A 27,476-nucleotide genomic window follows, 5' to 3' on the forward strand; every position below is an offset into this window, starting at 1 on the left:
TTGGTCATTAGAAAAACTTCAATGTCAATTTAATCCACCCTTTATTTACCCACTTCAGTGTGCTCCTTGCCATCATCTAACTCTCAAAAAATGTTGATATGGCTAATAAATTGCTTACTTGTCACTTAATCACAATTATGAAAATATTTAGTAGGTTTTAGAAATTCACATCAACAATTTATGTGGCATTTGTGTTTAATTTTTTACTTTCCTTTTTTCTTTTAACTTTCATGCCAATTTCTTGGTAACCAAACAAACACACACACACACACACCAAAAAATTTCAAAACGAAAAATCAAATGACAAATACCAACTCAAAAATCCTCAAAATGGAACAATTTAAGCAAAACAAAATGAATAACAATACATAAGAAAATTGTGAGTTCTAATTAGCTCAACTGGTAAAGTCTTTGATGGTTAAATGAGGGATATGGGGTTCAATCCCTGCCTACACAAAAAACTAATTAGTGTCTTGATCTAATGATAAAGAGTATCATCAGGAGTGGACGTCGTGAGGGGTTGTTTCTATTATTTGATTTCCTAATCGATTATAAATAATTTTTTTAGATGATTTACTATATCAAACATCGATGATAAATCAATATTACGAGGTTTTATTTTTTGAGATCAGAGCAAGTTTGACAAATAGTAATGGAATACATCAAAAGTTATATAATCTTTTCAATCCCTGTTGAATAGGTAATCCCAAATTCTTCAAATCCAAAATATTAGTTGTTCCATTCTCAGATTCCTCAACTATTATTTCCGTTATGCAAGAAACATGAAAATTATACTCACCACACTCAGAAACGTACGACCACACCTCAATTTCTAACAAATCAATTCGATTGCAAAATTTGCACTTTGACTTTAGTCTCACGAAGGTGAAATTTCACATGACCAATTTGGAATTCTTTCTTGAGGTTCAGACAACAAGAGTGCAAATCCAAGTCCTCTTCAGGGCAATGGTAGATGAAACCTTTGATGTGTTTCCCACAAGCATTACAATATCTCTTCGTTCTTTTGCCATAGAGTTCCAAAGGGGGTGGTTGCTTATAAAATTTGAAAAATGAAGTCTTTGAAGATCTCGTGAGTTGTGGTGGGCTTACTAAACTTGCAATCTTTGTGAAGACTATAGTTGCAATCTTCACGTCTGTATCTCATTCCATTGCTGCCAGATTCCTTGCATCCATTGCATATGTAACGTTTTAGGTTTGGATTGTTACCTAGCTTGAGCTCATTCTTCTTGGGACAAGAAGAAAATTGTTGCAATATCATTAGAGTCATTGCAACAGTTGACATGAGGTGTTGTAATTAAATTTGAGATAATAAGTTTGTGCAACAAAAACTTTTGATGCAATAAGCTCCAAATTTTTTAATGACAAATTTGATGCAATGATATATATATATATATATATATATATATATATATATATATACTGTTGCAATAAACAATTTACTGTTTCAAATATATATATAGGCTATTACTTCATAAATTTATTACAATATATTGCAAATAATTTACCAAAATAAGTTGGATTAAATTATTGCAATAATATCTTCATTGTAATAGATAATTACTTCATTTTGTTATTGCGATAGATTATGAAATAATTGATATCAGATTATTGCAATGATATATTGGTTGCAATTTCGTATTTGTCATTACGATAGATGGTAAAAGAATTAATATCAAATTATTGTAATGATAACTAAAAGAATTAATATCAAAGTATTACAATAGATGGTAAAAGAATTAATATCAAATTATTGACATGAGCTATCTTGTTGACATATCTATTGTAAATAGTTATACCAAAGCGAAATTTAGATTGATTACATAAAGTTCAAAACACAAAAAAAGAGGAAATGATTTGAACTAAGATAACCACTACATCATACATTTAAAGTCCATTTATTAATAACGTGAGCTATCCTGTTGACATATCTATTGTAAATAGTTAGGCCAAATCTGAATCATTAGTATTATTGGGATTATTAAGTAGAAAATAAATAGGGAAATACTGCATTCATATGTATTAGTCTTTGCTTATTTTATTTTTATTCCTAATTTTGTAGGGGGAAAAATCTTGTTCAAATGACCACATAGATTGATTATTCTTTTTAATTTATTCTGTTTATGGTTAGAAATTGTATATTGAATAATGGCTTAAGACTCTACAATGGAACACTATTCCCATGCATGTCGATGTGTGTATGAGGTTTTATGAAATTTCTGTACTAAAATCACTCTTTCTTAAAGTAGACTAGTGATGTGAATTTCATGTATCTCATGAAATTCACATTATTTGCATGATGCATCACATTAATTGCCTGTTTTTGTATGACTTTTTAGGGTCATGTGGCTTTGTTTGATAAGATTCATATCAAGCTAATTTCAATCCGTTGGACTAATACGTGGGGATGTACATCATTGACTATACAAAATTGATGCACATAAATTTTGTATGACTTTATTCTATTCATTTTATAATATTAATTTTTGATCATATTAAAATTATGCAAACATTGAGAATAAAAGAAGACATTGTAATCTAACAGTTAAATTCTCAAAATATGAATATAGTAAAAAGTTATTAGATTGTATAATATTACTTAGAATTACACCGAATATAACCTTAATCTAGAAATACATGCCCATATGACAATTGATAAAATATAAATACAATACCACCATTATCTATTTAATTGTTAGCCAAATCAGCAAGAAGACTGACAAAAGTAATTGGATCACCAAGAAGAATACTGATAATTGTCTTGAGAAACATTTTGAGTATTTTCAAGCACATTTACCCATCCCACCGTTTCTTTTCAATCGATGTTGAATAGGCAACCCCAAATTCTTCAAAGCCAAAATATCAGTTGTTCCATTCTCCAATTCCTCAACTATCAGTTCCCTTATGCAAGAAACATGAACATTATACTCACCACACTCGGACATGTACGACCACACCTCAATTCCCGACAAGTCAATTTGATTGCAATATATGCACTTTGACTTAGTCCCATGAAGGTGAAATTTCACATGATCAATTTGGAATTCTTTCATGAGGTTGAGACAACAAGGGTGCAAATCCAAGTCCTTTTCAGGGCAATGGTAGATGAAACCTTTGAGATGTTTCCCACAAGCATTACAATACCTCTTGGTTCTTTTGCCGTAGAGTTTTGAAGGGGGTGGTTGCTCGTAGAATTTGAAAACGAAGTCTTTGAAGATCTTGTGGGTTGTGGTGGGCTTGCTAAACATGCAATCTTTGTGAAGATCATAGTCACAATCTTCACATCTGTATCTCATTCCATTGCTGCCATATTCCTTGCATTCGTTGCATATGTAGCATTTTTTGTTTGGATTGTTATCTAGCTTGAGCTCATGCTTCTTGGGACAAGAAGAAAATCGTTGCAATAACATTAGAGTCATTGCAACAGTTGATATGAGGTGTTACAATAAAATTTGAGGTAATAAGTTTGTGCAACAAAAACTTTTGTTGCAATAAGCTCCAAATATTTTGATGACAACTTTGATACAATGATATATATTATTGCAATAAACAATTTACTATTTCAAATATCTATATAGGCTATTACTTCATAAATTTTATTGCAATATATTGCAAATAATTTACCAAAATAAGTTGGATTAAATTATTGCAATAATATCTTCATTGTAATAGATAGTTACTTCATTTTCTCATTGCGATAGATTATGAAATAATTGATATTAGATTATTGCAATGATATTAGATTATTGCTAAACATGCAATCTTTGTGAAGATCATAGTCGCAATCTTCACATCTATATCTCATTCCATTGCTGTCATATTCCTTGCATCCGTTGCATATGTAGCATTTTTTGTTTGGATTGTTATCTAGCTTGAGCTCATGCTTCTTGGGACAAGTGCAATTTCTCTCCATACTATAGCCAATTTCCCCCCTTTCTGATCACATATAGAGGATACAGGTTTTTTATTTATATACAATGTATCTCTTAACTATTCATTAGTAATGATAGAATATCGCATGTCTCAACATTTGATTTAAAAATATTTCTCGTGCTATAAAATTAATGATTTATTATTATTGATTTGTACTGGTAGATTAATGCTTTGCATACACAACCTTTCTAATTATAAATTATTCATTAATTTTGTAAAATTAGAATAATAACTTATTTTATCAAACATACATACAATATTTTGTTTCATGTCAATAGAAATAGGATAAATCATTAGTATTTTGCCTTTTAGTTCTTTACTTTTAGGGATAGTTTGCTATTGGTCATTAGAAAAACTTCTATGCCAATTTAATCCATACGCCTTATGTACCCACTTCAGTGTGCTCCTTGTCATCATCTAACTCACCAAAAATGTTGATATTGCTAAAAAATTGCTTTCATGTCACTTAATCACAATTATGAAAATATTTAACTAGTTTTAGAAAAATTCACATCAAAAACTTATGTGGCATTTGTGTTTTATTTTTTATTATCCTTGTATCTTTTAACTTTCATGTCAATTTCTTGGTAACCAAACAAACAAACACACACACAACAAAAGTTCTCAAAACAGCAAATCAAATGACAAATACCAGCTTAAATATCCTCAAAATGGAACAATTAAAAAAAAAAAAAAACAAAATGAATAACAATACATAAGAAAAATAATTTATATAAAAAAAAAAACTTAAATATGATATGAATTTCTATTTTTCAAAGATAGAAAAAATAATTTAACATATTTATTACAAGAAATTGGAAGATGTCAGGAAATGACGTTGTGTGAGGGGTTGTTTCTTTTATTTGATTTTTTAATCAATTATACATTTTTTTTTTTATGATTTGCTATATCAAAAATCGATGATAAATCAAAATTACAATGCTTATTTTTAGAGACCAAGGCAATTTTGACGGATAGTAATGGAATAAATCCAAAGTTATATGACTAGATTACATTTTAGACAAAATTAGAGAATATAATTTGTAATTTAACTTAAATAGAATCCAAAAAATGCTCTCTTATCTTTCTTTTGTACTTGTATGCTCATAAGTCTCTCTGTTTTTGTGTGTTATTGTTTTTGGTTTTTGAGTTGAAAGATCACAGTGATGTCCACAATAAATTCAAGCTCAACAGACCAGAAAGCAAGCTCATCTACACTCTAGAGAACTTTGAGTGTTAACAACCCCGCTGACCTGAGTGATCTCTTGTCTCTTTTTTTCTCAGAAAGTTTTTCTACATTTTTCTTTCAATCCAAACAGGGCATTAGGTGTGTTGGATTTTTTCCCCCCCTTAAAAGTTGTATTTGTTTGTGGGAAAATTTGATGGTTACAATGAGGATTCTTAACTCTCTCTTCTGAATTGTAAGTTTGCTGCTGGCAGAATCGAACCTATGACTTTAAAGCCAACACTGAGTAATCCATCTATTATTTCCTCCGAGTTAGCTGTTTTTTTTTTTTTTTAGTTTTGATTATTTAGTTAATTGTTTTATTTGTTTATTTAATTCTCTTTTATAGATTGGGATGAAGAGAAATAAATTAATCCAACACATAATCTAAGTGATGTTTAACAACTTGCTTATGAATCTATTAATGATCTTGAGTCCTCACCTTGTAAATATGAGCCTAGTAAAGCTTGACAAAATAGATCAACAAAAAAGCTCGATATAAAAACAATCATCCAGCAGAAAAAGATCATGACCTACAATAACTATTAAGAATGTCGCAGAGATTTTCTTACTAGATCAGGTCTGTACTCATGAATTTTCTCTCATTTATATTATAGCATTATTTGTTTTACTACCTAGAACAGAGCAAATTCTAAAATTATTCAAACCACTGTATGGAGGAAATTTTAAAATTACTTGCTTTACTAATTAGAAAAGTGATAGTCATATCATGATTGATAAGTTATAATTAATTTTGAGAATGAGTAAAGGCATAATGCATTAAAGTATACATTAATATTTATATACATATTTTTTTAAGAAATGGTGGAAAGAAAATTATGATATAACCGCTAATATGACTTAAGGGTAGAGTAGTAATAATAAATTCTACGTTTCAGCTTTTAGATATGAAAGCTTGGATTTGTGCTAAAACACAAGAGTTTGTTCACACCCTCAAATAAAAATTACGGCTAGTTAGATTGCTTTTACTCTAACTTGAACTAAGCGCAGAATAAGAGTAAATGAACGCAATGAACCGATAACACTACCCTAAGCCATATTAATCCATTATTAACAATCACAACTTTACAAGATATATATTAGATATTAACTCGTGCTTCACGCGGTTTTTTTTATTTTTATTTTTAATTTTCAAATTTGTAAATATTGTGAGTAGAGATACGTTCAAGAAAATATTAATTTTTGTTAATAGTACTATTTATTAAAGTAATATGCTCTCTTTGGAAAAGTAATATGCTCTCTTCGAGGGGCATGCTTAGAATCTGTGGTAGAAAAATAATTTTTCAAGACTAACTGTACATAGGTCACTGTTGGATATAACCTTAATCTTATGTAGTCTATAACAAATTAAGTTGGTTGCTCAACAGTCCATGAGTCTAAATTAAATTAGGCTGTAAGGTATATATGGATATGAAATATTTGGTTCCAAGACAAGCATGGCTGGAAAGGATGTAAAAACAAAGGTGGTGGGAGAGGAGAAAACTGAAGAATACTGTAATCGAAAGCGATGAATTACATCAACAGGTGCACCTGTATTATAAAACCAGGGCCACCTTATTATACTTGGATTCTAGGACTTATTTTCATTTTCTGAGAAGTCAAATCTTTGGAAGTGCATCTTGAATTTCAGAACCTATAAGATAAAATCTTAGTCAGCGTAAGCTCTTATATAGTAACTTCTTAACATCTTATTAGTCCCATAAGATGCAATTTTTATGTGCATAAGCTCTTATATATGTAGTAACTTCTTATCAGCTCACTAGTCCAATAAGATTCAAGTCAAGTCTTTGGAAGTACATCTTGAATTTCAGAACCTATAAAATTAATCGTAGTCAGCATAAACTCTTATATAATAACTTCTTAACAGCTTATTAGTCCTATAAGATGCAATTTTGACGTGCATAAGCTCTTATTTAGTAACTTCTTAACATCAAGCTCCTTCTTGGAGACTTGAGCTCCGGCTTTTACCCTCACACTCCACAAGCACTTACAATTGTAGAGTAACCATAGTGTAAATCAAGGGCGGAGCTAGAATTTTATGTTTGGGAGGGCCCAATTTTGATACTAATATATTAGTCTCAAATCAAGATAAACTATCACACACATGCATAAATGCACATACACAAATATAGACATTAATATTTTTGATACTAGAGTAGGTCGTAATTTATAAATATATTGTATATAAAATTATCAACTTTCTCATATGTATATTTGCAAGATAATTTTTTAGGAGAATTTATCATCTTTTAAAATATAACGAGTATGCACAAGCTGTCTAGTTTGATATTAAACATGTACCAAAAAAAACAAAAAATTAGACAAACAAAAACTACCTTGTCTTTATAACTATTAGACCAATTGACAAATTCTATTGGTTTTTAAGAGCATCATTGGACTAACTCAAACATTTGGGGGGCCAACTTTTATTTTTGTAGGTAAATATTTAAAGTTCTTTATACTTACTCATAATATAAAATAGTTTTTTAAAATTTTGGGGGGGGAAGGGGCATGACTTGCAAGTTTCAATAGCTCCGCCCCTGGTGTCAATGGTTCACGGTGGTTACATAAGGTCCTATACATTAACTTTTTAACATCCTAGTAGTCATATTTAATGTATACAATAATCAATAATGTATTATGTCTTTACCCATTTTTAAAACTAATTATAATTTATCAATCATGAATCATGATATGTCCATCACTTTTCAAAACCATGATTTTAAACGGTCTTGAACCTAAATGTAACTTATAATAAAAAATACACATAATACAAACATCTTGGGCGACGAAACCATTTATTTATTTTTAGTTTATCCCAAAAAAATATCACATTCCACCATTGTATTCATATTCATATCCTAATGTAGTATTCAAGGCCAAGTTAAAGGGTCTAGTTCAGCTCCTACTTAGAGAACTATATGTCATTTTAAATTTACTTCAAGAGATAGATATAATAAAGCTCTTAGCAAAGGGGTTTTTTTTCCTTTATATTTATTTGTATAAAATATTACATGCAAGTGATTTTCCTAATATGCTTTTTTGTGGTGTATCAACATTCTCTACATGGTACCGATTCAACAAGCACATAGAATCACATTAGCATGTATAACAATTTAGTTTAAAATATTAATGTAATAACAAATCATATGAATATTACTTTAACAGCAAACCACTTCCCTCACATTGGAATACATTATTTATCATAGATTATGGTTTTACATCACTATATTATTATAATTATTTTGAGTTATGTCCACTAATTTTGGTTCAACATTCAGTCCACATTGGTCCATTTTCGTCCAATTTGGTCTTTAAAAAAGCACAATAACTATATTTAGAAATTGTTTAATTTTTAGGGAAAACAAATTATCTACAATAAATTTAGAAAATAAATTATACATTATTGATTATAACACATCTCAAAATGATTATATATTCTCTCGCATTGTATAGGTCTACCACTTATTTGTCATAAAATCATTATGGGTTATGTTAATGAGTGTCACTTTAAGAAAATTTTGATACCATTTTCATAAGAAATATAAAAACTGTTAAAAAAGTTAATTTTTTTCCCCCCATAAAGAAGTTTTTAAACCAATGCCCTTAGGACATTTTTTAACTTTTTCCATATTTTATTCACTCTTTTAGATCTTATTCTTTGTTTGTATTCTGATTTTTAAATATCATTTATTAGCCATGAATTGAATTTATTATCCATAATTACTCTTAAATTAATACTCCATGTTTAACATTAAATAAAAAATCAATGCTTAATAATATTTAAAAGTATAAATTAAAAAATATATTTAACAATTAATTAAGATGCTTATTCCAAGAGATTTAAAACCTATGTAAGCCTTTTGGATATATACCACTATCAGTTTCTTTAAAACATTTTACCTGTGTACATGTTAAAAATACTTAGTATTCTTAAAAAAAAAAAATGCATATTCCTACCTATCGTCCATGTCCAAAGGGTAACTTCTTAACATCTCACTAATCCTATAAGTTTACTAGTCCTAATCAATAGTCACTACTATTTCCTTAGCTTTTATTACCTAAAGAACAACCTCTGTGAAGAGCCAACATGGGTTCCTACACTTTCACAGTCTTTGCCCTATTTCTGTCAGTGGCTGCCCTTATCATACATCCTTCTTTACAATTTCTTATGAAATCTTGGGAAAAGTTTGCTCCAAAGTTGAAGACAGAGATTTTTGTTTGAGACTTTTAGAGAGTGATCCGCGTACTCGTTCAGCAGACTTACCTAAACTCTCACTAATATCTATTGAGCTAACAAAAAACCGAGCTCAAGCAACTCTGCAGACTTTCATAGAGTTTAGCAAGAATCACACCAATCCTTCTCTAAAAAGATCTCTCGACAGGTGTGTGACAGAATACAAGGATATTCAACGCAAGATTGAAATGGCTTATCAGTGGTCACAACAAAAGAAGTACAAGAAAATTACTCAATTGGCCAAGGCATGGGTTCTAGCTAACACCTGTAATAGCATTAACTCAATTTTAATCAATAAAATTTCCCACCCTATATTCTTAACCTTAGATGCTGCAAACGGTGTAAACAAATATATTACTCAAATGATTAATAGGACATGATTTTGTCTTTGCTAGTTGTTTGATATCACATAAGTGATAAGTGTAATCCATTTCTTAGTAGTGATGGGTAATGGCAATGTGAGTATTAAGAAATAGCAGTAATAAAAACCAGTCTAATTATCTGCTTCAATTCATTGCTTTGACTTCGTTGAAACATAAATTTTTTTTTTTTTTTTCTCAATAGATAGATAGGACAAGAATATATACGGTAGACTCTAACTAATCTGTTGAGAATTTATAGCCAACTCTAAAAAATTTGCAACTAAGTTTTTGTTGTTGTTGTAATATAGATATTCGGGGATTGGGGAGGTGGGGTTCGAAATAAAGCACCAAATAGGGTGTCACTCCAGAGAACTCTCACTTGAACCTCATGAATCATATGTTTTAGATAGGAAACCTTAACATACCAAGTTTAACCTGTTTCATGAGGATATATATTTCCAAATCAACGTTTGAACTGACGAAATGCAAAATCTATCTTCATGAGTGGAAATAACTTTTGGATTTATTTTTCAAATGGTTAAATTGACCTGACAACTAGAAATGAACTTACTATTGACCTGACAACTAGAAATGCAACTGAAATACATGCTTATACTCAAGTCACTTTTTCAGAATGTCCAAAGGAATAAAAGTACTTTGTGAGTGTGAAAAATTTTATTGTTTAGTGGTGGAGTCTTTCAAGGAATTAGCTCTAAGGGCCAATAACCAATGGGACTACAAGCCAATGCTTGATCTTGAGTCCTCAACTCCTAAAGCAATATCTAGTTGTGAAAGTGATTTCAACTCTGGACCTCGTTCACCAGTGAACCCATTCTCATTTTAATTGATTGGAGCAAGCCACTCAAGGCCCGATTAATATATTTCGGGGCATAAGGGGACAACTATATATGAGCCTTTTTTATATTTAAATATTAACTATATAATATTTATTTTAATTTTTAATAATATTATTATTAATTAAATATTTATTTTTCTGCATCTTTTGAGATGTAATATTAATAATTAAGTTTATGTGATAAATGAAAAGAGATCTTTTACATTTTACTATAATCGCATCCGGCCTAGAAGCATATCTAATTTTGCTATAAAGATTAGTACACAGGTAACACAATGTGTAAAGGATAGAAACTTAGAAAATTAGCTGACTAAATAAAAAAATTATCATGTTTTTGTACAATACATGTTGGGTAAGCTACAAACTAACTGATAAAGAACTCTTCTTTTTCTTTTTCTTTTTCTCCTTCTTTTTTTTTTTTTTTTGCTTATATACACATAACGTGTAAAAAGAACTAAAATCTAGATATATTAGGATAAGCAGTGAATAGATAAACATAGTGGATAACAATAAGTCAGTTGTGATATCACATATTTGTTGTCCATTTCTTGGTAGTGGTGGGTAATGGCAATGTGAGTATTAAGAAATAGCAGTAATAAAAACCACTCTTATATATCTGCTTTGATTCATTGCTTTGACTTTGTTGAAACATACATTTATTTTTTATTTATTTTTTTATAGATAAATAGGAAAAGAATACATATAGTTGACTCTGGCTACTATATTGAAGATCTATTGCCGATCTCAAAAAATTTGGCACTAAATTTTTGTTGTTGTTGTAGTATATAGATAGTTAAGGATTGGGAGGTAGGGTTCCAATCACAAACATTAAACACCAAATAGGGTGTCACTGTACCAGAGAAATCAATCTCACTTGAACCTCATGAATCATATGTTTTAGATTGGAAACCTTAACATATATACCCAGTTTAACCTGTTTCAGTTGAAGGATATATGGTTGCAAATCAATGTTTGAACTGACGAAATGCAAAATCTATCTTCATGAGTGGAAATAGCTTTTGGATTTATTTTTCAAATAGTTATATTAAGAAAACATTAAACTGAGTGACCAGAATATCTCTTATGTATATAAGATTTCAAAATACTTAGGAGCTGTTACTATTTCTTCATCTTCTTTAATCAAACAATATCAACAACTATTAGACAACGAGTAGCCTTTCCTCTAGTAGTTCAAACTTCAAACTTTAAACCCAATAACTCCTTTTTCAGAAGGCGGAGAATTCAGTAACACTTTTAGAAGATCCAGTAATATATATGATACCAAACCCATTCATGATTATGCCAAGTTGCTAACATGCATTGATGCAGTTATCCTCAATATTCTGCTAACTTTTAATATCTTTATATTGATAACCAGAATAAGAAACATTTTCAGCTAACATGATAAATGCTACAGCCCATCAACAATTAATGCATAGAGTCCTTGTAATTAATATAAGTACCCCCCCTCATATCTTCTCATCTAAATCAAACAAGAAGATGGCTTCTACTCTTGTTTATTCCCTACCCTTATTAGTGGCCATGTTATTTTGCCGAAAATTCTCTATGCAAATCTGAAAAATACTGAGGAAAACATTTTTTATATGAATGAACTTACTATTGACCTGACAACCATGCAACTGATACACTGGTGTGTGTGTGTGTATATATATATATATATGAATTTTCATTTTTCATTCTATTATAAGAATCATACACATAGTGGATATGTGATCATAAACGATTAAAACTAATCAGCACTGAATTATCAGTCCCATAAATGCTAATCTGAAACTCTCTTCACTTCTTCCAACCAAAAGGCAAGATGTCTTCAAATACTTTCTATACTAGTCATCTCCCTTTTCATCTGCCCTACTTTGGGTGGTCCAAGAACCCAAGAATTAATCAATAAAATATGTAGTCAGGTGGAGGATTATGTATATTGTAACAAAGTTTTAAACTAAAATATGAAGGCCCCAGAAACAGACATTTTTGGTCTGCCTCAGATATCACTTGGGCAAGGTACAGATAATGCAACCTACACATATCTTTTAGTTAGGAGGCCTCTTTGGCAACACAACTGACCCAGCATTGAAACATTATCTTACAGAGTGCATGGATGATTGTTACATGGTCATGGAGCCTTTCATTGAGGCATTTAGGTACTTTGATATTACAGACCCATATAATGATTAGTAACATAACATCTCTAGCGGCTTAGTCATATAGGTAAACAGTTATTTTTGTTTTTTGCCTATCTATTTTTTCAAATACATTTTTCAATAGACTATTTTTTCTTTCTCTATCTTCATTGAAATATTATTTTTTTCACATTTATTTCCCTCTCTTTCCTTTCTCTTTCCTTGTGGCCTTAATTTTATATTTTCAAATATTTATTTGGAGAAGCTACAGCACTCTCCACGCAAAGAGAGTGATTGTAGCTTCTCCAAATTTTTTGAATAAGAGAGTTCGTTGGAGCTTGATTTTGGAAGTCATCTAAAATAGAGAAGATTTTGGATTTGACAATGTGAAGCTTTTTTCAAGAAACTACATGTGAACCCTTCAAGTGACATGAATATATAAATGGGGGAATAAATTATGAATAGATTATATTACGAAAATCATTGTTCTCATGAAATTGATATTTGTTATGAACTTAAGCCATTGGAAGTTTATTCAGTGGGTGTGAGCAAAGATTTAGCTGGATGTATGTCCTGCAGTAATATTTGAAGCTTAAAAAATCCAAATTCACTCTTATTAGACTCATTTCAGCAAAACATTAATGTGAAAAGGTTTGAGTTTGACTAACAGAGCACAGTCAATAACCTAACCGAGAAGGCCATGACACATACAGAGTCTACAAGTTTAATAAATTTTAACAAGATGATTTTTGCATACTCCAGTACAAAGAATTCCTCTCCATTGTTGAATATCTCATACCTCACTTGTTTAGTGGTTTTCAAAAACTATCAGAGTGTGACATAAATCACATATAAAGTATCTTCTACAAATTCGAAGATAAGATTGCTCTGAAAATGTACACGCGAAGGCAACAGATCAAAAAAGATCAAATCAGATCCAAGTTCCAGCGCAGATCATCGGCCCAACAAGGCAACACGCTCCTTCTGTACTGTCAGCGAAAGGTTGATATCAAATAGCTCACACCGTATGGGCATCTCCATCTCATAGAAGGGATTCTTCAAGACATAATCTGTATACAATTCGTAGATGACTTTCAAGAGAGCTTCCATGTGCTGTGTCCCGGGCTCACAGACCACAAAGAACTTTGTCCCTGCCAAAAATGCAATTCATCTGTAAGTCTAATTTTTCCAGAAAGAAAATCAATTACAAGCTCATCATTTAAGATAAACTCATGTTAAATTTCACTTCCAAAGTGTATAGTAGAGTGTAGTAAAACCCAAGAATACTCCTTTACTCATGAGGGAGAATCTCAACTTAATGGTAATATTACGAAGGTCAAATACCAGATAGAAGGGGCCAATATAAATGCAAGAGCAAAACATACCAAGGGGGGCTAGTTGGGCTACAAGGCTCTTGACAAAAAAAAAACCCTACATTGAAACAGATGGTACATCTACAATAGATTACATTTTAGTGTAGGTTAATTTTCAAATAATGTGGATACATGTCTGAGGTATAGATTGTTAAAATTGAAAATTTATTTGTTTTATGGAATTTGAATGCTATGGCAATCAAAGCGTGACCACATTTAAAATTCAATAGTTAGGAAGTGAGCCTCACGTCATGCATCTCATAGTTGTTAAAAATGGAAATAAAACAAAAAACAATTCCAGAAAAAAATAAATAAAATAAATAAATAAAAAAAAAACCTTTTACCAGTATCCAACTATTTATGATAAAAGCTCCCCCACCCCCTTCTTTTGTACATATCATTTAGGTAGAGAGTTCAAAAGCTCCAATGGAAATCAATACATAAACAATTAGATAGTGAGCATCCCCCAACAGTTATCTTATGTTCAAAAGTGGCTCTTAAGACACCAACATCATAAGAGACTATCCCATTAGTGAAAAGGAAATTGATGTCACATACCGGCACACTCTTCCAGACCATGGAAGAAATAAACAAAGAGCCACCCTATTGTCATAAATATCTAATATCAACTTGCAATATATATGTTGCTAACTAAAATCATTAGATTTTAGCATGTCACAGCATAAATTTCTCCATACAACTGTGTTTCAGTTCATTAAACCGCAAAAGTGGCAATGCTTGACATAACAGCATGACTAAATAAAGTACCAGTCTGCATTCCAATGAGGCTTATTAGATATGCAACATCTAGGTGCAAAAAAGTCTCTCTAACTCTTGTATGAACAATTATCAAATATTTTTTCTTATCTTGACACTTGCAAGATTATTTGATAAGTTTTGGCCCCAAGGGAAGATTACGATCTTAAAACTGCAATGCTTGAGAAAAAAAACTGTATAACTAAAACGTACGAGTGATATGCACCCATCAACAATTGGATGAGGCTCATTAGATTAGCAAGATATGGATTACCAATAACCATGCTTAGCCTCTTATACGCAACAGTCATCAACTATTTTTCCTATGCTCAAGGGTGATCAGTTAACATTGAATCATACCAGTAAGTGATTGGAAGCAATGGAGATCAAATGTATCAGCTTCAAGAAGCTCAATGCCCGAACAACCTGCAACCGGCGATAACTGCTGAGAGATTGCGTGCATTGAGTGCCATAAACTCGCTACCCTCAAGCTATCATTTGTGTCCATCCGTCCAGCAGACCCATAATCCTGATTGTCAAACACAAACACACAGAGATTTCATCAAGTAAGCTCTATTTCCATTGAAAAAAAAAAAATCTACTTTTCCCTATGAAAAATAACACTTTTGCAGGAAATCTCCACTATAACCACAGACCCAGCATCCCATTTCATTCAAAGCTCAAAATTTTCTGGGAACGCATGATCCAAAATGTCTAAAAGATAATTCAAAAGAAAAATTAAACATACCCAATATGCAAATCACTAACACTATGCTTGTTTCCATGGAAAATCGAAACTTTTACGAGGAAAAACATGAAATATACAAAATACGCATCTGTTTCATTTAAGACTCCTACAAGTGAAAAGGTCAAATCTTTCTCAATCCCTAAAATTCCATTTGTCTTGTTTTGCTTTCCCACATTGTCTCGGCCACCAAACATAGCATATAATAGTTATACACTCCATTCAAACAGTTTGCTATCATACCCACTTCCAATTTTCTCGAGAAAAAATTATCATAAAAACAAAAAATGAAACTTTCTCGGGAAACAAGCAGAAAAGTATATTTATATAAATATATACATATTTACCTTGTAGAAGATCAAACCACCTGATTTGTTAATGATGTAGAGGCTGTAAATAGCTGCCATTCCAAAGGGCAAGTTTGGAATCTGATAAACTTTTGAGATAGATCAAAGATGAGTTAAAGAAAGACTGATGATGAAGCATATAAATGAATTAATTCGCAGGGTCTGCCATTTATTCTTAAAAAAAACTTCGTGGGGGTGAGATTGGAAGATCCGATTCGAATGCTGTTTTAGAGTTTCAATAAAGAGTATTGATTGTTTTGAAAATATATTTGATGTGTTCAAATATATCCGGCCTATTAGCTCAGCTGGTTAGAGCGTCGTGCTAATAACGCGAAGGTCGCAGGTTCGAGACCTGCATGGGCCATTAACTTTTTTCCCAATTATAAAACTATTTTTCCAATTTTAATTCTGTCCTTACAAATTATATTTTAAAACTATTTTTCCACAAATTACCTCCAACTTTTTTCTTCAAAAAATATTAAGGTGATTAGATCTTCTATACTCAGAGTCGGGAAATGGTCCTCTCTCCCTTTGAAATGAATCTATTTCTTGATTGAGAATACACAACTTTTAGTGTAACTATTTTTTCACAAATTGCGTCCAAATTTTTTCAAAAATGTTAAGGTGGTTAGTTCTTCCATACTCAAGGAAATGATTATCTCTCCATTTGAAATGACTCTATTTCTTGAATGAGAATACACAATTTTATTGTATATCAACTTTGAGTGTAACTTTCTAGTGAAATTGAGAGGAACTTATTTCGTTGAGTTCACCATTAGCACTATTTTTATTGTGCACCAACTATTATGAATTAAATTAAATTAAATTAAGATAATAAATGATGGGGTGAGAGAGGAGGGGAAAAAAGAGAAGAGTGTGGGAAGTTTTTTTGACCCAAAGAGCGGAAGAAATGGTGATGATTGAGAAAGAATGTAAGATTTTTTTAAAAACAAAAACAAAAACAAACAAATAAATGAAAGGAAGAGAATGAGTGTAACTTTCTGGTGAAAGGAAGAGGATTCTATTCCATTGAGTTCATCATTGCCATTATTTTTATTACACGCCGACTATTATGAAATAAAATAAATTAGGAAAATAAATGATGGGATGAGAGAGAGAGAGAGAGAGAGAGAGAGAGTAGGAAGTTGTTTTGAATGAGAGAGCGGAATTGATGGTGATGATTAAGAAAGAATATGAGATTGAAAAAAAACAAAAACAACAAATAAAAGGAAGAGAATGAGAATGATTAAAGAGTGAGTGGGAGTTATTGTCTTTACAAATTATATTTAAAAACTTTTCCCCAAAAATTGTTAAGGTGGCTAGTTGTGATTGGGGTTATATGGCTTCCAACTTTTTTCATGAAATGTTAAGGTGATTTGTTCTTCCATTTTCAAAATAGTGAAATGATTATGTTCATTTGAAATGAATCTATTTCTTAATTAAGAATACACAACTTTTATTGTACACCAACTTTAAGTGTATCTTTATAGGGAAATAGAGAGGATCTTATTCCGTTGAGTTCACCATTAGCACTATTTTTATTGTACGCAATAAAGTTATGATTTTCAACTACATTTTGTTGGCATTAATTTCGGGTCAAATTTAATTATTTTAGTCAATCATTTCCCTGTATGATTGTGGGATTTAATGTAAGGGTTGAGTGTGAAAGTTTGATGAAAATTTGTGAAAAACAATGAAGTTCGCGACTTGCTGGCGACTAGCTCGTGAGTGGACAACTTGCGAAAGGTCATGTGAGAAACATGTGCTGGAAGCTGAAGAGTCAAGTGCCAGAAGGCATCTAGTGACTCATCTCACAACTAGGCCAACTCACGAGATGACCTGCAAGATGCATTGTCAGCCTGTTTTAGTGTGTTTTACTTCGGTTTCCTTTTTGACAACACGTGTCAGTGTTATCTTATGTTTGCATCTCTCTTCCTTTACTTTTTGTGCTTTACATTTATTGTTTATTGTTTATGTTTACGCATTAGAGTGTAGTTCCGGTTTTTTGCGTTTCATTTACTTTTATTCCACAATTAGTTAAATAGAGTAAAAGTAATTTACCCGTAATTTTAAAATTGGAAGTCTAAACAAGTTATAGTGTTTTGCACTATTGAGCTTTCATATGCCAACTATTATGAAATAATATAAATTAAGATAATAAAATGGGAGGAAGTTTTTTTGACTGAGAGAAGGGAATAATAGCTATGATTGAGAGAGAATGTGATTAAAAAAAAAACAAACAAACAAACAAGTAAAAGGAAGAGAATGTGAATGATTAGAGAATAAGCAAGAGTTAAAGGTGTACATGTGCCAGGTTGAGTTGGATTAAAGGATTTTTTTAACTCAACATGATCTTATTGGATTGAGAAATTCTCAATGCAACCTGTAAGCGCACAATTGTACCCGGACCCAAAAGCAGGTGATGGGCTTAGGCCCACTGAGCCTTATACAATTAAATTTGTAGAGTATAGATTTGAAACCTAAGTTCGGGATGTCGGAAGTTCAATTAATAGGCTAGAGTGCCACAATATGTGCAAATGATAAACATGTATGACAAAAAGACCACCTTAGACGTAAGCCGAAAACAATTTGTATAAATATTCTCCTTCTATGCCAAAGTTTACAATTCTTAGTTCTTTTTTAGCTAAGGGGTCCGTCCCCTTCTCTTTCCTCACTCGTTTCCTTATATACTTATTCTCCTTCACTGATTCATCCATGTGTCATATTAATCTTCCCCCTTAGATACATGTCCCATCCACAACCTTCTTGAAGTCTTCAAATAATAGCAGGAATGTTGAATTTTACTGTTCAGAGGTCATTTCCCTATTAATGCGGCTAGGGAGGTAGATGCAGAGCTTTTAATGTGATGGTAGTAGCTTTTTTCTCAGATATTTCTCACACATCCTTACTTCTAAAGGGTGTTTGGGTAACCCATTTACCCATCAGTTTTTTCAAAATCCTGTCTCTAACCCATTTAGCAAGTCCTAGGGTCATTGCCGAGCCTGTCCGAGGAGACACTCCTCCTCAGACAACTTCTTGGACCTCCACAGTGTGGACTGACTTGTGGGCCTAGAGATTCTGATCAAAACAAATTGGTACCAGCCAATCAGGCTCAAAGTCCAAATATTCATTTAAGAGCTTTACCCCCCCCCCCCCCCCCCCCACAACCCATTTGTTGTAACAAAAAAAAAAAAAAACAAAAAAAATTGTACACAAGTTTCATTCCGTTGGTAGAATAACCTATTTTATCATGATTACATATTTAATTAATAAATTAAAAGTCAAATTATATTTAATTTGTATAAATAATGTATCTAGTTTATTAGAATTGTTTAGTGAATAATAAACCTAATTTAATCGGAATAGTGATGGGTTGCTGTTTTCAAAAAAAAAAAAAATGGTGTTTTAATTAGTTTAATCAAGTTAGCCAACCTCATTTCATCACAAAGTTTGTTCTTTAACTTATTCCAAGTCTTGTAGCTTAATTTTGATCATATATTTTTTGGACTCACTTCCACAATTTGGATATGGATCTCATGTTCATGCTAATTAACAAATATATGATTGTAGGTTTTTTTTAAAAAAAAATTTTTTTTTACAACAAGGAATGAAATTTCAACCTTAAATGTTTTCATTATTCATTATTTCCTCCATATGTGTTAAAATACTTAGTATTTTTTTAAAAAAATATTCTTAAAAAAATAATAAAATAGAAAGATTTTCATTTTAAGATTAAAATATTAGTATTTTCTAAATCTAATAATACAAAGCCTTACTAAAATAGGAAAGGTCTATTTTCCATTTTAATAGCAAAGAGACTTTTCCGGATTGGACTTGGTGAGAGCAGCCCAACAAATTCACTTGTGGTTTCTTAATTACTCTTCTTTACATGTGACTGTCACTCTGCCACGCCTCACAACTCGGTCTCTCTCTCACCGCCGACTCACCTAACTCACCAACTTGACCTCCATAAAACTCTGCCTCTGCCTCTCTCTCTTTCTGAACCTCTCTGTTTCTGAAACATGGGTTTGAAGCAAAGTGAAAAGTTAGAGCCAATGATAGAGATCAACGGTCTAAAATTCACGTACCCCGGAATCGACGGTCATCCTCCGCCGGGTTCCACTCCTTTAATCGAAGATTTCTCTCTCTCTCTTCACTCTGGAGATCGCTGCCTCCTTGTTGGATCCAATGGCGCTGGTTTGTTCTATTGTTTCTTTCCTACTCTGTTTTTTTCGTTAATACTACTCTTTGGTTGGTTTCCCAGAAAATGGAGGGAAAGAAAAATCAAAATTGGAAATTGAGATTTTAATGTATTGATTTTTGGGTTCAATTATAATGGGGTTCGTTCAATTTTGTTTTTTTTTCCACATTCAGAGTTTCTTTGAAGCTCTGTTTACTTAGCGAGAAAATGGAGGAAAGGAAAATATAAAATTAGAAACAGAGATTTTGATGGTGTTTTTCTTGGGTTAAATTATAATGGGGCTCGTTCAATTTGTATTCTTTTTCACCTTCAGAGTTTCCTTTATGCTCTGCTTACTTTAATGCTTTGTTTGGTTGCTGAGAAAATGGAGGGGAAAAAAGAGTCAAAGTGGAACCAGAAACTTTATTGTTTGTTACGTACTTATATTGTAATGTTTTTGTTCTATCTATAGTGCTTTTCACCTTCAGAATTGTCTTTGATACTCTACTCTGTTTAATGCTCCATTTGGTTTCTGAGAAAATGAAGACGAAAAAAAAGAAAGAAAGTTGGAACCGGAGATTTTGGTGTTGCTTTTGTGGTTAAATTGTAATGACTTTCTTCAATTTGTATAAGTTTGTCACCTTAATAATTGTCTTAATTTGGTTTCTGAAAAAGTGAAGGTAAATGAAAATAAAAGTTGGAAACAGAGATTTTTTTAATAGTTTCTCTAGTTAATTTGTGATAGTTTTTCTTCATTATGAAATGCGGATAATTGAAACCCACCATTCTAACAAGTTGAACCCATTGCTCTGGTTGAACTTGATTACTAGAAATTTCATGAAAAGAACAATTTTAGACCAGAGATCAGTAACAAAATGGAAATGATGGGGACCATTGTTCTGGTGTGCTTGATTCTTAGCAGGGAATTTTCTTGAATTTGCTGTTTGGTTGATCAGAAAATGAAGGAAATTTGCATGATATTAGCTCTCGTTAAATTTTTGTTCAGTTAATCTATGATAAGCTTTTTGAGATGGGAGTCAATGGAACCCACAATGTTATGTTTGTTTGTTGAATGATTGTTTGTAACATGGAAAGAATGAATTCATTTAGCATCTGTTTGGTTATTGATAAAGGGAAAAAGAAGAAATAGTGAAGGGGAAAATTTAGGTACAATCCCTATTTCTTTATTAAGCAACCATGCAGTTGCATTAACGAATAATTGAATTTAATTTTTCTAAGATGAATATAATAATGGTTATGTTGCATTGGTCAACACAATTATGTGATTGAATTCAACTGGGGAACCTATGGTACAATACCTAAGGAATTGTATCTAAGTTTTGCTCATAGTAAAGCTCCAAGTTTTTTTTTTTTTTTTTAATTTTTAATTTTCCTTTATTTCAATTTCTTAGCAAATCTAACAAACAATTCAGAACAAAAATTCTCATGGTGTGTTAGTGTGCGTATTAATTTATTGTTATTGTAGGGAAAACGACAATTCTGAAGATATTGGGAGGGAAGCACATGGTTGAACCCCATATGGTCCGCATACTTGGAAGATCAGCATTTCATGACACTGCATTGACTTCTTCTGGTGATCTCAGCTATCTTGGTGGCGAGGTTCATGCTTTTCTTTGTTCTTTGACTTGAAAATTTTGTATGAGTTATACTGAATAAAATATATGCTTTTGTTTCAAGGATCTGATTGTACAACTGTGTAAAATATATGCTTTTTTTTTCAAAGAAAGTTACAGCTGATTTGATTGTACATGAGAATTTCAATAAAAAAAATTTGGCATAAATTTCAACTTTGCTGGCATGTAGGCAATGTATAAATCCAGTTGGGATCAAATATGGCCAAATCATCAATATGTTTTGCCATTTTCTTTTCTTTGGAAAATTTGAATATATGACATACAAAATTTAACGTGAAATGCAAGAAAAAATTCAGACACTATTATAAAATCACAAAATTTTGCAATTCCTTGAATTACATTTTTCCCAATATTTCCTTAGTTTCTGAATGTTAACCAGATATATTCCTTTTTCTTTTTTCTTTCAAAATTTTGTTTCAGCACAAATCCATTTAATCCCAAGTTTTCTCAGCAATTTCATTTTGCAGTTGCTTGTGTATGTTATAAAACATGTTCTAATAAAATTTGAAGGCTTTGATTGTTGTAATCAGGCTTTTTTTTTGGGGTGGGGGTGTGGGGATTATTTGCTTGCAGTGGAAGCGAGAAGTTGCTTTTGCCGGGTTTGAGGTTGCAATACAAATGGATGTTTCTGCAGAAAAAATGATATATGGAGTTGCTGGTATTGATCCTCAAAGAAGAGATGAGTTAATTAAGGTAAGAACCAGTGTGTTCTTTCCTTGAGATACAATCTTCATTGATGTGAGCTTGAACTAATTTTCCTGCAAGATGTTGTGTCTCTATTTATTTATTGGTAATTACATCCCTATGGGGTTTGAACCTACAACCTAGCCCTCCACATTGCTCTTACAAGGGGATGGGGTTGAGGTGCTATTTGAACTAGAGCTTATTGGCTCATATGTCGTGTCTATGTAAATGGATGTTATGAAAAGGAAGTGTTGAGGTCTAACTCAGAAGTAGGGACTAATTGCCCAAATATTCAGAAAGCTATCTTTATACAAGCCTCAAGTTTCACAAGATTTCGACATTATCACACCCTAATAATAGTTAAGAAGGTGGGACAAGATTCTTTCTCATATTCCACTGATAGAGCAGAAGCAATTTCTGTGTTTTGATTATAGTCATTAATGTTTCCTATGTCATTGGCTAGGGTGTATAAGTCATTAGCTTCAGTCAATTCCATTTTTTGGAAGCAACCTAGGTGATTAACTTAGAGAGTAATTTTACATTGCATGATTGTCATTTGATTCAATATACATAAGTAATTATTGAACATTCCTCTTTCCTTTATACTAAGAATTCAACTATAAGAGTATGATTTTGAGGCTTCTTATAATATACAGGAGAATAATTAAATTTTGAATGGGAATGGAACAGTGTCCTGGGCATTGGTAATAGCTTGTAAATCATAGTTATTTGAGATATCAATGTCATGAAGGATGCACAAGGTCGCTAATACTAAGAGAAGACAAATGCATAGTCCACAAACCATGTGCAGTTGCACCATTGTTGGGACTGTCATTATGTAAATGGTTTCCTTGGTTATGTAGGTACTGGATATCAATCTATCATGGAGGATGCACAAGGTATCTGATGGTCAGAGAAGACGAGTGCAAATCTGTATGGGTCTTCTCAAGCCATTCAAGGTATTTCCATCTTTAAGCACTCACCATCTCACCAAGTGTAAATTCTTCAGAATCATGTATCTTAAGCTTTTTCCTTTTCTTTCCTTTTTTCCCCCATTCTCATAGTCCAAAATGTAATATAGTTTGGCTCCATTGTTTCTTAGGTCCTTCTTCTTGATGAGATAACAGTTGACCTTGATGTTCTAGCAAGGGCTGACCTTCTGAAGTTTCTAAGAAAGGAGTGTGAAGAGCGAGGTGCCACAATCATCTATGCAACACATATATTCGATGGCCTAGAGAACTGGCCATCTCATATAGTATGCTTGGTTTATTTTTCCGAACTTCTTGTCTAAACTCTTACCCATGAAAATAAATTTGTCTAAAATTTGGATGAGTTTCTACATCTTCTCAAGGATAAAACTGTTATGTATTTTTCAGGTTTATGTGGCTCATGGGAAGTTGCAATTAGCAATGCCTATGGATAAAGTCAAGGAAATCAGCAACCTGTCACTAATGGTAATTTTTTTATTTTAACCTTCACATTACTTGTAGATATCCAATATGAATTTCTTTCAAATATTAAATTATGAGAGAGAGAGAGCAAGCGAGAGTAGTGCTTTTCCTGAGCCCTTGTTTCTGTTTGTGCTTCTGGAATTGTATCTGCAGAGAACAGTTGAAAGTTGGCTGAGGAAAGAACGAGATGAGGAGAGGAAGAGAAGGAAAGAGAGAAAAGCATGTGGACTTCCAGAATTTGAGAAACAAATTGAAGGAAGTCGTGTGACTGGTGATCCAGCCCGTGCTGCCACTCGAGCGCTTAACAATGGTTGGGCAGCAGGCCGGTTGAATTCCACCATTGCTGGAGAAGAGAACTTTGTTTTAAGCTCAAATAGAGTTCTGAGATAGATGAATTCAAGTAATTTAACACAAAGGAAAGGCCCCAAGCTCTGTGCCTTGATCATACAACAATTAGTTGGAATAATCTGCGGCAGGTCTTTGTGAATTGGGATGACCGCAGAATATGTTGCCATTATTACATGACATTCAGATTATCATTTACAGTCGTGTAATAATTTCTTGTGTTACTTTTGTGGAAGCATGCTATGGAAATGGCTTGCTTCCTTTTAAAAAAATAAAAATTATGGGTATATTATTCGATCCTGTCAACAGTCAACACTAAATTATGCTCAAGATCTACCATATGGAAGTTCCTCAAAAAAAAAAAAAATAATAAATAAATAAATAAATAAATAAAGAAAAAAGATCCACCATATGCAAGATAGATACTTATTAGGTGATCAACCTTCTAAATAATAAATATCATTCTGATCCAGTGGTGTCAATCCATTCAATTTAGACAAAAATATTCATAGACTTACAACAGTACATATGATAACTTTCTCAGATAAGTTGAACAATGTGAGCCATCAATGGTATCGATGTCACATTTTGAACAATGTGAATCATCAATGTCATATGGTCACGTGTTCGTTCCTTGGATATTTGTCAAATTAATGTAGCAACTACAAGCTACAATGAAGAGGAATGAAACTCTAGTCATAAGAGACCAAAGTGATGCAATTTATCCTATCGGAGCTCTAAATGGTAATTCACCCTCGGCACCATTTCATTTAAGCTTGCATAGTGTTTCACAAGGATATAATGATTCACCTCTTCAACAAAAACTTTGCTCAACATTGCATCATCAAGGACAAGGCCAACCAACAGCTAATGCATCTGGGGTAATGCATTAGATATGGTACATCTGAGAACCATTGAGGGGCCAAAGTCCTACAAGCAAGTGCGAGTATTAAGACGTTGTTGGTGCCATATAAAGCATACTCTCCCCACATTTGGCAAATACTTATTTTTATCTGAAATTGCATGAAGGTCTCTAACCATTTGAGACATAACCAACTACAGATTAATCTATTAAGGCTAGCTCGCCAATATCTTGAGCATTCATCAAAATCTTGATAGGTTTAGTACAATAATGATTCAAGTAGAAGAGAGAGTAGCTCGCACAAAGCTTAAAAATTTATTGACTTTATTGAACTAACATGGAAAGCTTTTTATTTATGCATAGAAAGATGATCCAAAATGGAAGAAAAGAGAAGAAATTAGATCAACTGCACCATAATCAAGCACTAAAAAAATGATCTACCACTATTACCTTTCCAGCCAAAATTATTGGCTACTTATAAAAGATAAGCACCAATGTATCTTCCAGTACTCATAGCATTCAACACATAATCATGAGAGGAATTAAGGGAAGGGACAAGATATTTCAACCATATGCATTGAAAGTGAGCCAATCAAGGGGATCCTATAAACTGTGAATCATGAATTATTTAGAATCTAAAAGGCCAAATGTCAATTTCTATCATATAGTGACAACGATCTAAACAAGCAGATACATTCTCAGGATAGTATCAATGTAAAAGGCATAACAACCAAATAACAGTAGCATCCCCTTCGACAGAGATTGCATCCCAAAAAGTTACAGAAGATTTACTGATCTCCCAAGCCTGCAAGAACCAAGAAATAGAGACAATATTTAATAACAAGCCCATAATTGTATAGAAGCTTATCAGGTTAGACATCGAACAGAGCCTAACCTAGTTAGCAATCTTGTTGGAAAGCCAATCTAGCCCTCGTACAGCCTTTCCTTGGCATGTGTGCTCTTGATATACCTAAAATAAAACCTACAAAAATGGCCCCAATTAGTGGGTACTGAATTAACCATTCATAGGGTAAAACATGTGATGCTCAGATACTTGTTTGAAATAACTGCCACAAACTGGAAATGTCATTTCCTTAAATAGCCTAGTAAAAACTGAATCAGTAAGTAGCTAGTAGATGCAGCTTACAATTTTGTTGAGTGCTAATGTATCAACATTTAGTAAGCACAAGCACTCACTTAAAAATATAAGCTCATGCAAACACTTACAAGTAGGCGTGTGTGTAACATATGAATGAAATAAACATACAAGTGCACAGACCAATTTTTATTTTTATTTTATTTTTTAGGGTCAATAAACAATACTGTCCACAGTACTTACAAAGCATGCACCTGCAACTAAACCATCTAGGTGGGAGGGCACAGTATCGAGTTGCTAAACAACAAGGTTTAAACATTTCCCACTGCAGATTTTGAAAGTCTAGTACCTAGCTACCATGATAACAGTACAAAGTAAAATAAAAGAATTTCTCCACTATAGAGTTAGCATTATTCAATTGGTGCAATGGAAGAATAAGTAACCAAAAGTGCCAAATTAATTACTATCTGTTTCAATGTTATGTGCTATAAAATAAAATAAAGTAAATACTAATAAAGGAATTCTTAACAATTGCTATCCTTAGATGAATAAAGGCACACAACTACTCCCTAGTAATATTTGAATAGTAGAAACCGCAAACAGGGCAAGAATCAGAAATTTGAAGGTAGACACAAAATTCATCCTTGGTTTTGATGGAAGACAACTAGAAGGTTTGAAGTTGAAACCGCCAGTAACTTAGACTGCTTGATATTTCAGACGTCTAACAACACAATCTATTCTGGTCTTAAAACAATAGTTTTAACTTTCAGGCATTCATGACCTGCTTTAAAACTAAATTTGATCAGCAAACTACAACAGGATTACTTTGGTAGGAAATGAGGATAGCAAGCATAATGTAGGACAACAAGCTTCAAAACTGAAGCTCATTCAGGATCTAACTTGGTCCAGAACATTCTCAAAAAAAAAAAAAACTTGGTCCAGAACCTAATGGTCTTAATCACCAAGGTTTTATGGATTTTGAGGCTGGTTTAGGAAGTAGTGCAGATCTATATAAGGTCAGGTATTTAGGCTGTGTTTGAATTGGAAAACTCAACTTCTATGATTGGTAAACTTTGATTAATGGTTGGAAGTTGGAACCTAGTCTGAGAAAGAAGATATATGAATCTAGTCTCACAATAGGATTCTTGAGCATCCACCTATGAGGGCTTTATAACACTCCCCAAGGCTA

General features: G+C 32.2%; 3 protein-coding genes and 4 non-coding genes across 7 annotated transcripts; 5 read left to right on the plus strand and 2 right to left on the minus strand.

Annotated features, from left to right (window-relative positions):
* Positions 1 to 2,801: 2,801 nt before the first annotated feature.
* LOC142628378 (uncharacterized) lies at positions 2,802 to 3,437 on the minus strand. Its single transcript, XM_075802490.1, has one exon. It carries the CDS (start codon positions 3,435 to 3,437, stop codon positions 2,802 to 2,804), a length of 636 nt encoding a protein of 211 aa, XP_075658605.1.
* Positions 3,438 to 5,107: 1,670 nt separating this feature from the next.
* Positions 5,108 to 5,214, plus strand: LOC142630143 (small nucleolar RNA Z107/R87). Its single transcript, XR_012843254.1, has one exon. It is a non-coding gene; the product is annotated as a small nucleolar RNA Z107/R87 (small nucleolar RNA).
* A 118-nt stretch (positions 5,215 to 5,332) lies between these two features.
* LOC142630123 (small nucleolar RNA R30/Z108) lies at positions 5,333 to 5,427 on the plus strand. The gene has a single exon (XR_012843235.1). It is a non-coding gene; the product is annotated as a small nucleolar RNA R30/Z108 (small nucleolar RNA).
* A 95-nt stretch (positions 5,428 to 5,522) lies between these two features.
* On the plus strand, positions 5,523 to 5,598 carry LOC142630093 (small nucleolar RNA snoR31). Its single transcript, XR_012843208.1, has one exon. It is a non-coding gene; the product is annotated as a small nucleolar RNA snoR31 (small nucleolar RNA).
* A 7,779-nt stretch (positions 5,599 to 13,377) lies between these two features.
* LOC142627510 (uncharacterized) lies at positions 13,378 to 16,221 on the minus strand. The gene is made up of 3 exons (XM_075801390.1): positions 16,015 to 16,221; positions 15,283 to 15,451; positions 13,378 to 13,944 (listed from the first exon to the last, which is right to left on the minus strand). The coding sequence occupies exons 1-3, from the start codon at positions 16,072 to 16,074 to the stop codon at positions 13,748 to 13,750; spliced, it is 426 nt and encodes a 141-aa protein (XP_075657505.1). The 5' UTR covers positions 16,075 to 16,221; the 3' UTR covers positions 13,378 to 13,747.
* Positions 16,222 to 16,304: 83 nt separating this feature from the next.
* TRNAI-AAU (transfer RNA isoleucine (anticodon AAU)) lies at positions 16,305 to 16,378 on the plus strand. The gene has a single exon. It is a non-coding gene; the product is annotated as a tRNA-Ile (tRNA).
* Positions 16,379 to 19,816: 3,438 nt separating this feature from the next.
* On the plus strand, positions 19,817 to 24,629 carry LOC142626702 (ABC transporter I family member 20). The gene is made up of 7 exons (XM_075800415.1): positions 19,817 to 20,211; positions 21,681 to 21,814; positions 22,423 to 22,542; positions 23,397 to 23,492; positions 23,636 to 23,788; positions 23,910 to 23,987; positions 24,138 to 24,629. Exons 1-7 carry the CDS (start codon positions 20,037 to 20,039, stop codon positions 24,372 to 24,374), a joined length of 993 nt encoding a protein of 330 aa, XP_075656530.1. The 5' UTR covers positions 19,817 to 20,036; the 3' UTR covers positions 24,375 to 24,629.
* The last annotated feature ends 2,847 nt before the right edge of the window (positions 24,630 to 27,476 follow it).

This window comes from Castanea sativa, chromosome 3 (assembly GCF_040712315.1).
Source record: "Castanea sativa cultivar Marrone di Chiusa Pesio chromosome 3, ASM4071231v1".
NCBI lineage: Eukaryota > Viridiplantae > Streptophyta > Magnoliopsida > Fagales > Fagaceae > Castanea > Castanea sativa.

Bases quoted from the DNA above. Each gene is read 5' to 3' on its own strand.
- LOC142628378 (XM_075802490.1), bottom strand. From the start codon at position 3,437: ATGACTCTAATGTTATTGCAACGATTTTCTTCTTGTCCCAAGAAGCAT.
- LOC142627510 (XM_075801390.1), bottom strand. From the start codon at position 16,074: ATGGCAGCTATTTACAGCCTCTACATCATTAACAAATCAGGTGGTTTG. The intron at 15,452-16,014 runs GTAAATATGTAT...TTTGACAATCAG, and splicing joins GTGGTTTGATCTTCTACAAG to GATTATGGGTCTGCTGGACG. The intron at 13,945-15,282 runs GTATGATTCAAT...CATTTTTGGCAG, and splicing joins TTGCTTCCAATCACTTACTG to GGACAAAGTTCTTTGTGGTC.
- LOC142626702 (XM_075800415.1), top strand. From the start codon at position 20,037: ATGGGTTTGAAGCAAAGTGAAAAGTTAGAGCCAATGATAGAGATCAAC. The intron at 23,493-23,635 runs GTATTTCCATCT...ATTGTTTCTTAG, and splicing joins GTCTTCTCAAGCCATTCAAG to GTCCTTCTTCTTGATGAGAT. The intron at 23,988-24,137 runs GTAATTTTTTTA...TTGTATCTGCAG, and splicing joins TCAGCAACCTGTCACTAATG to AGAACAGTTGAAAGTTGGCT.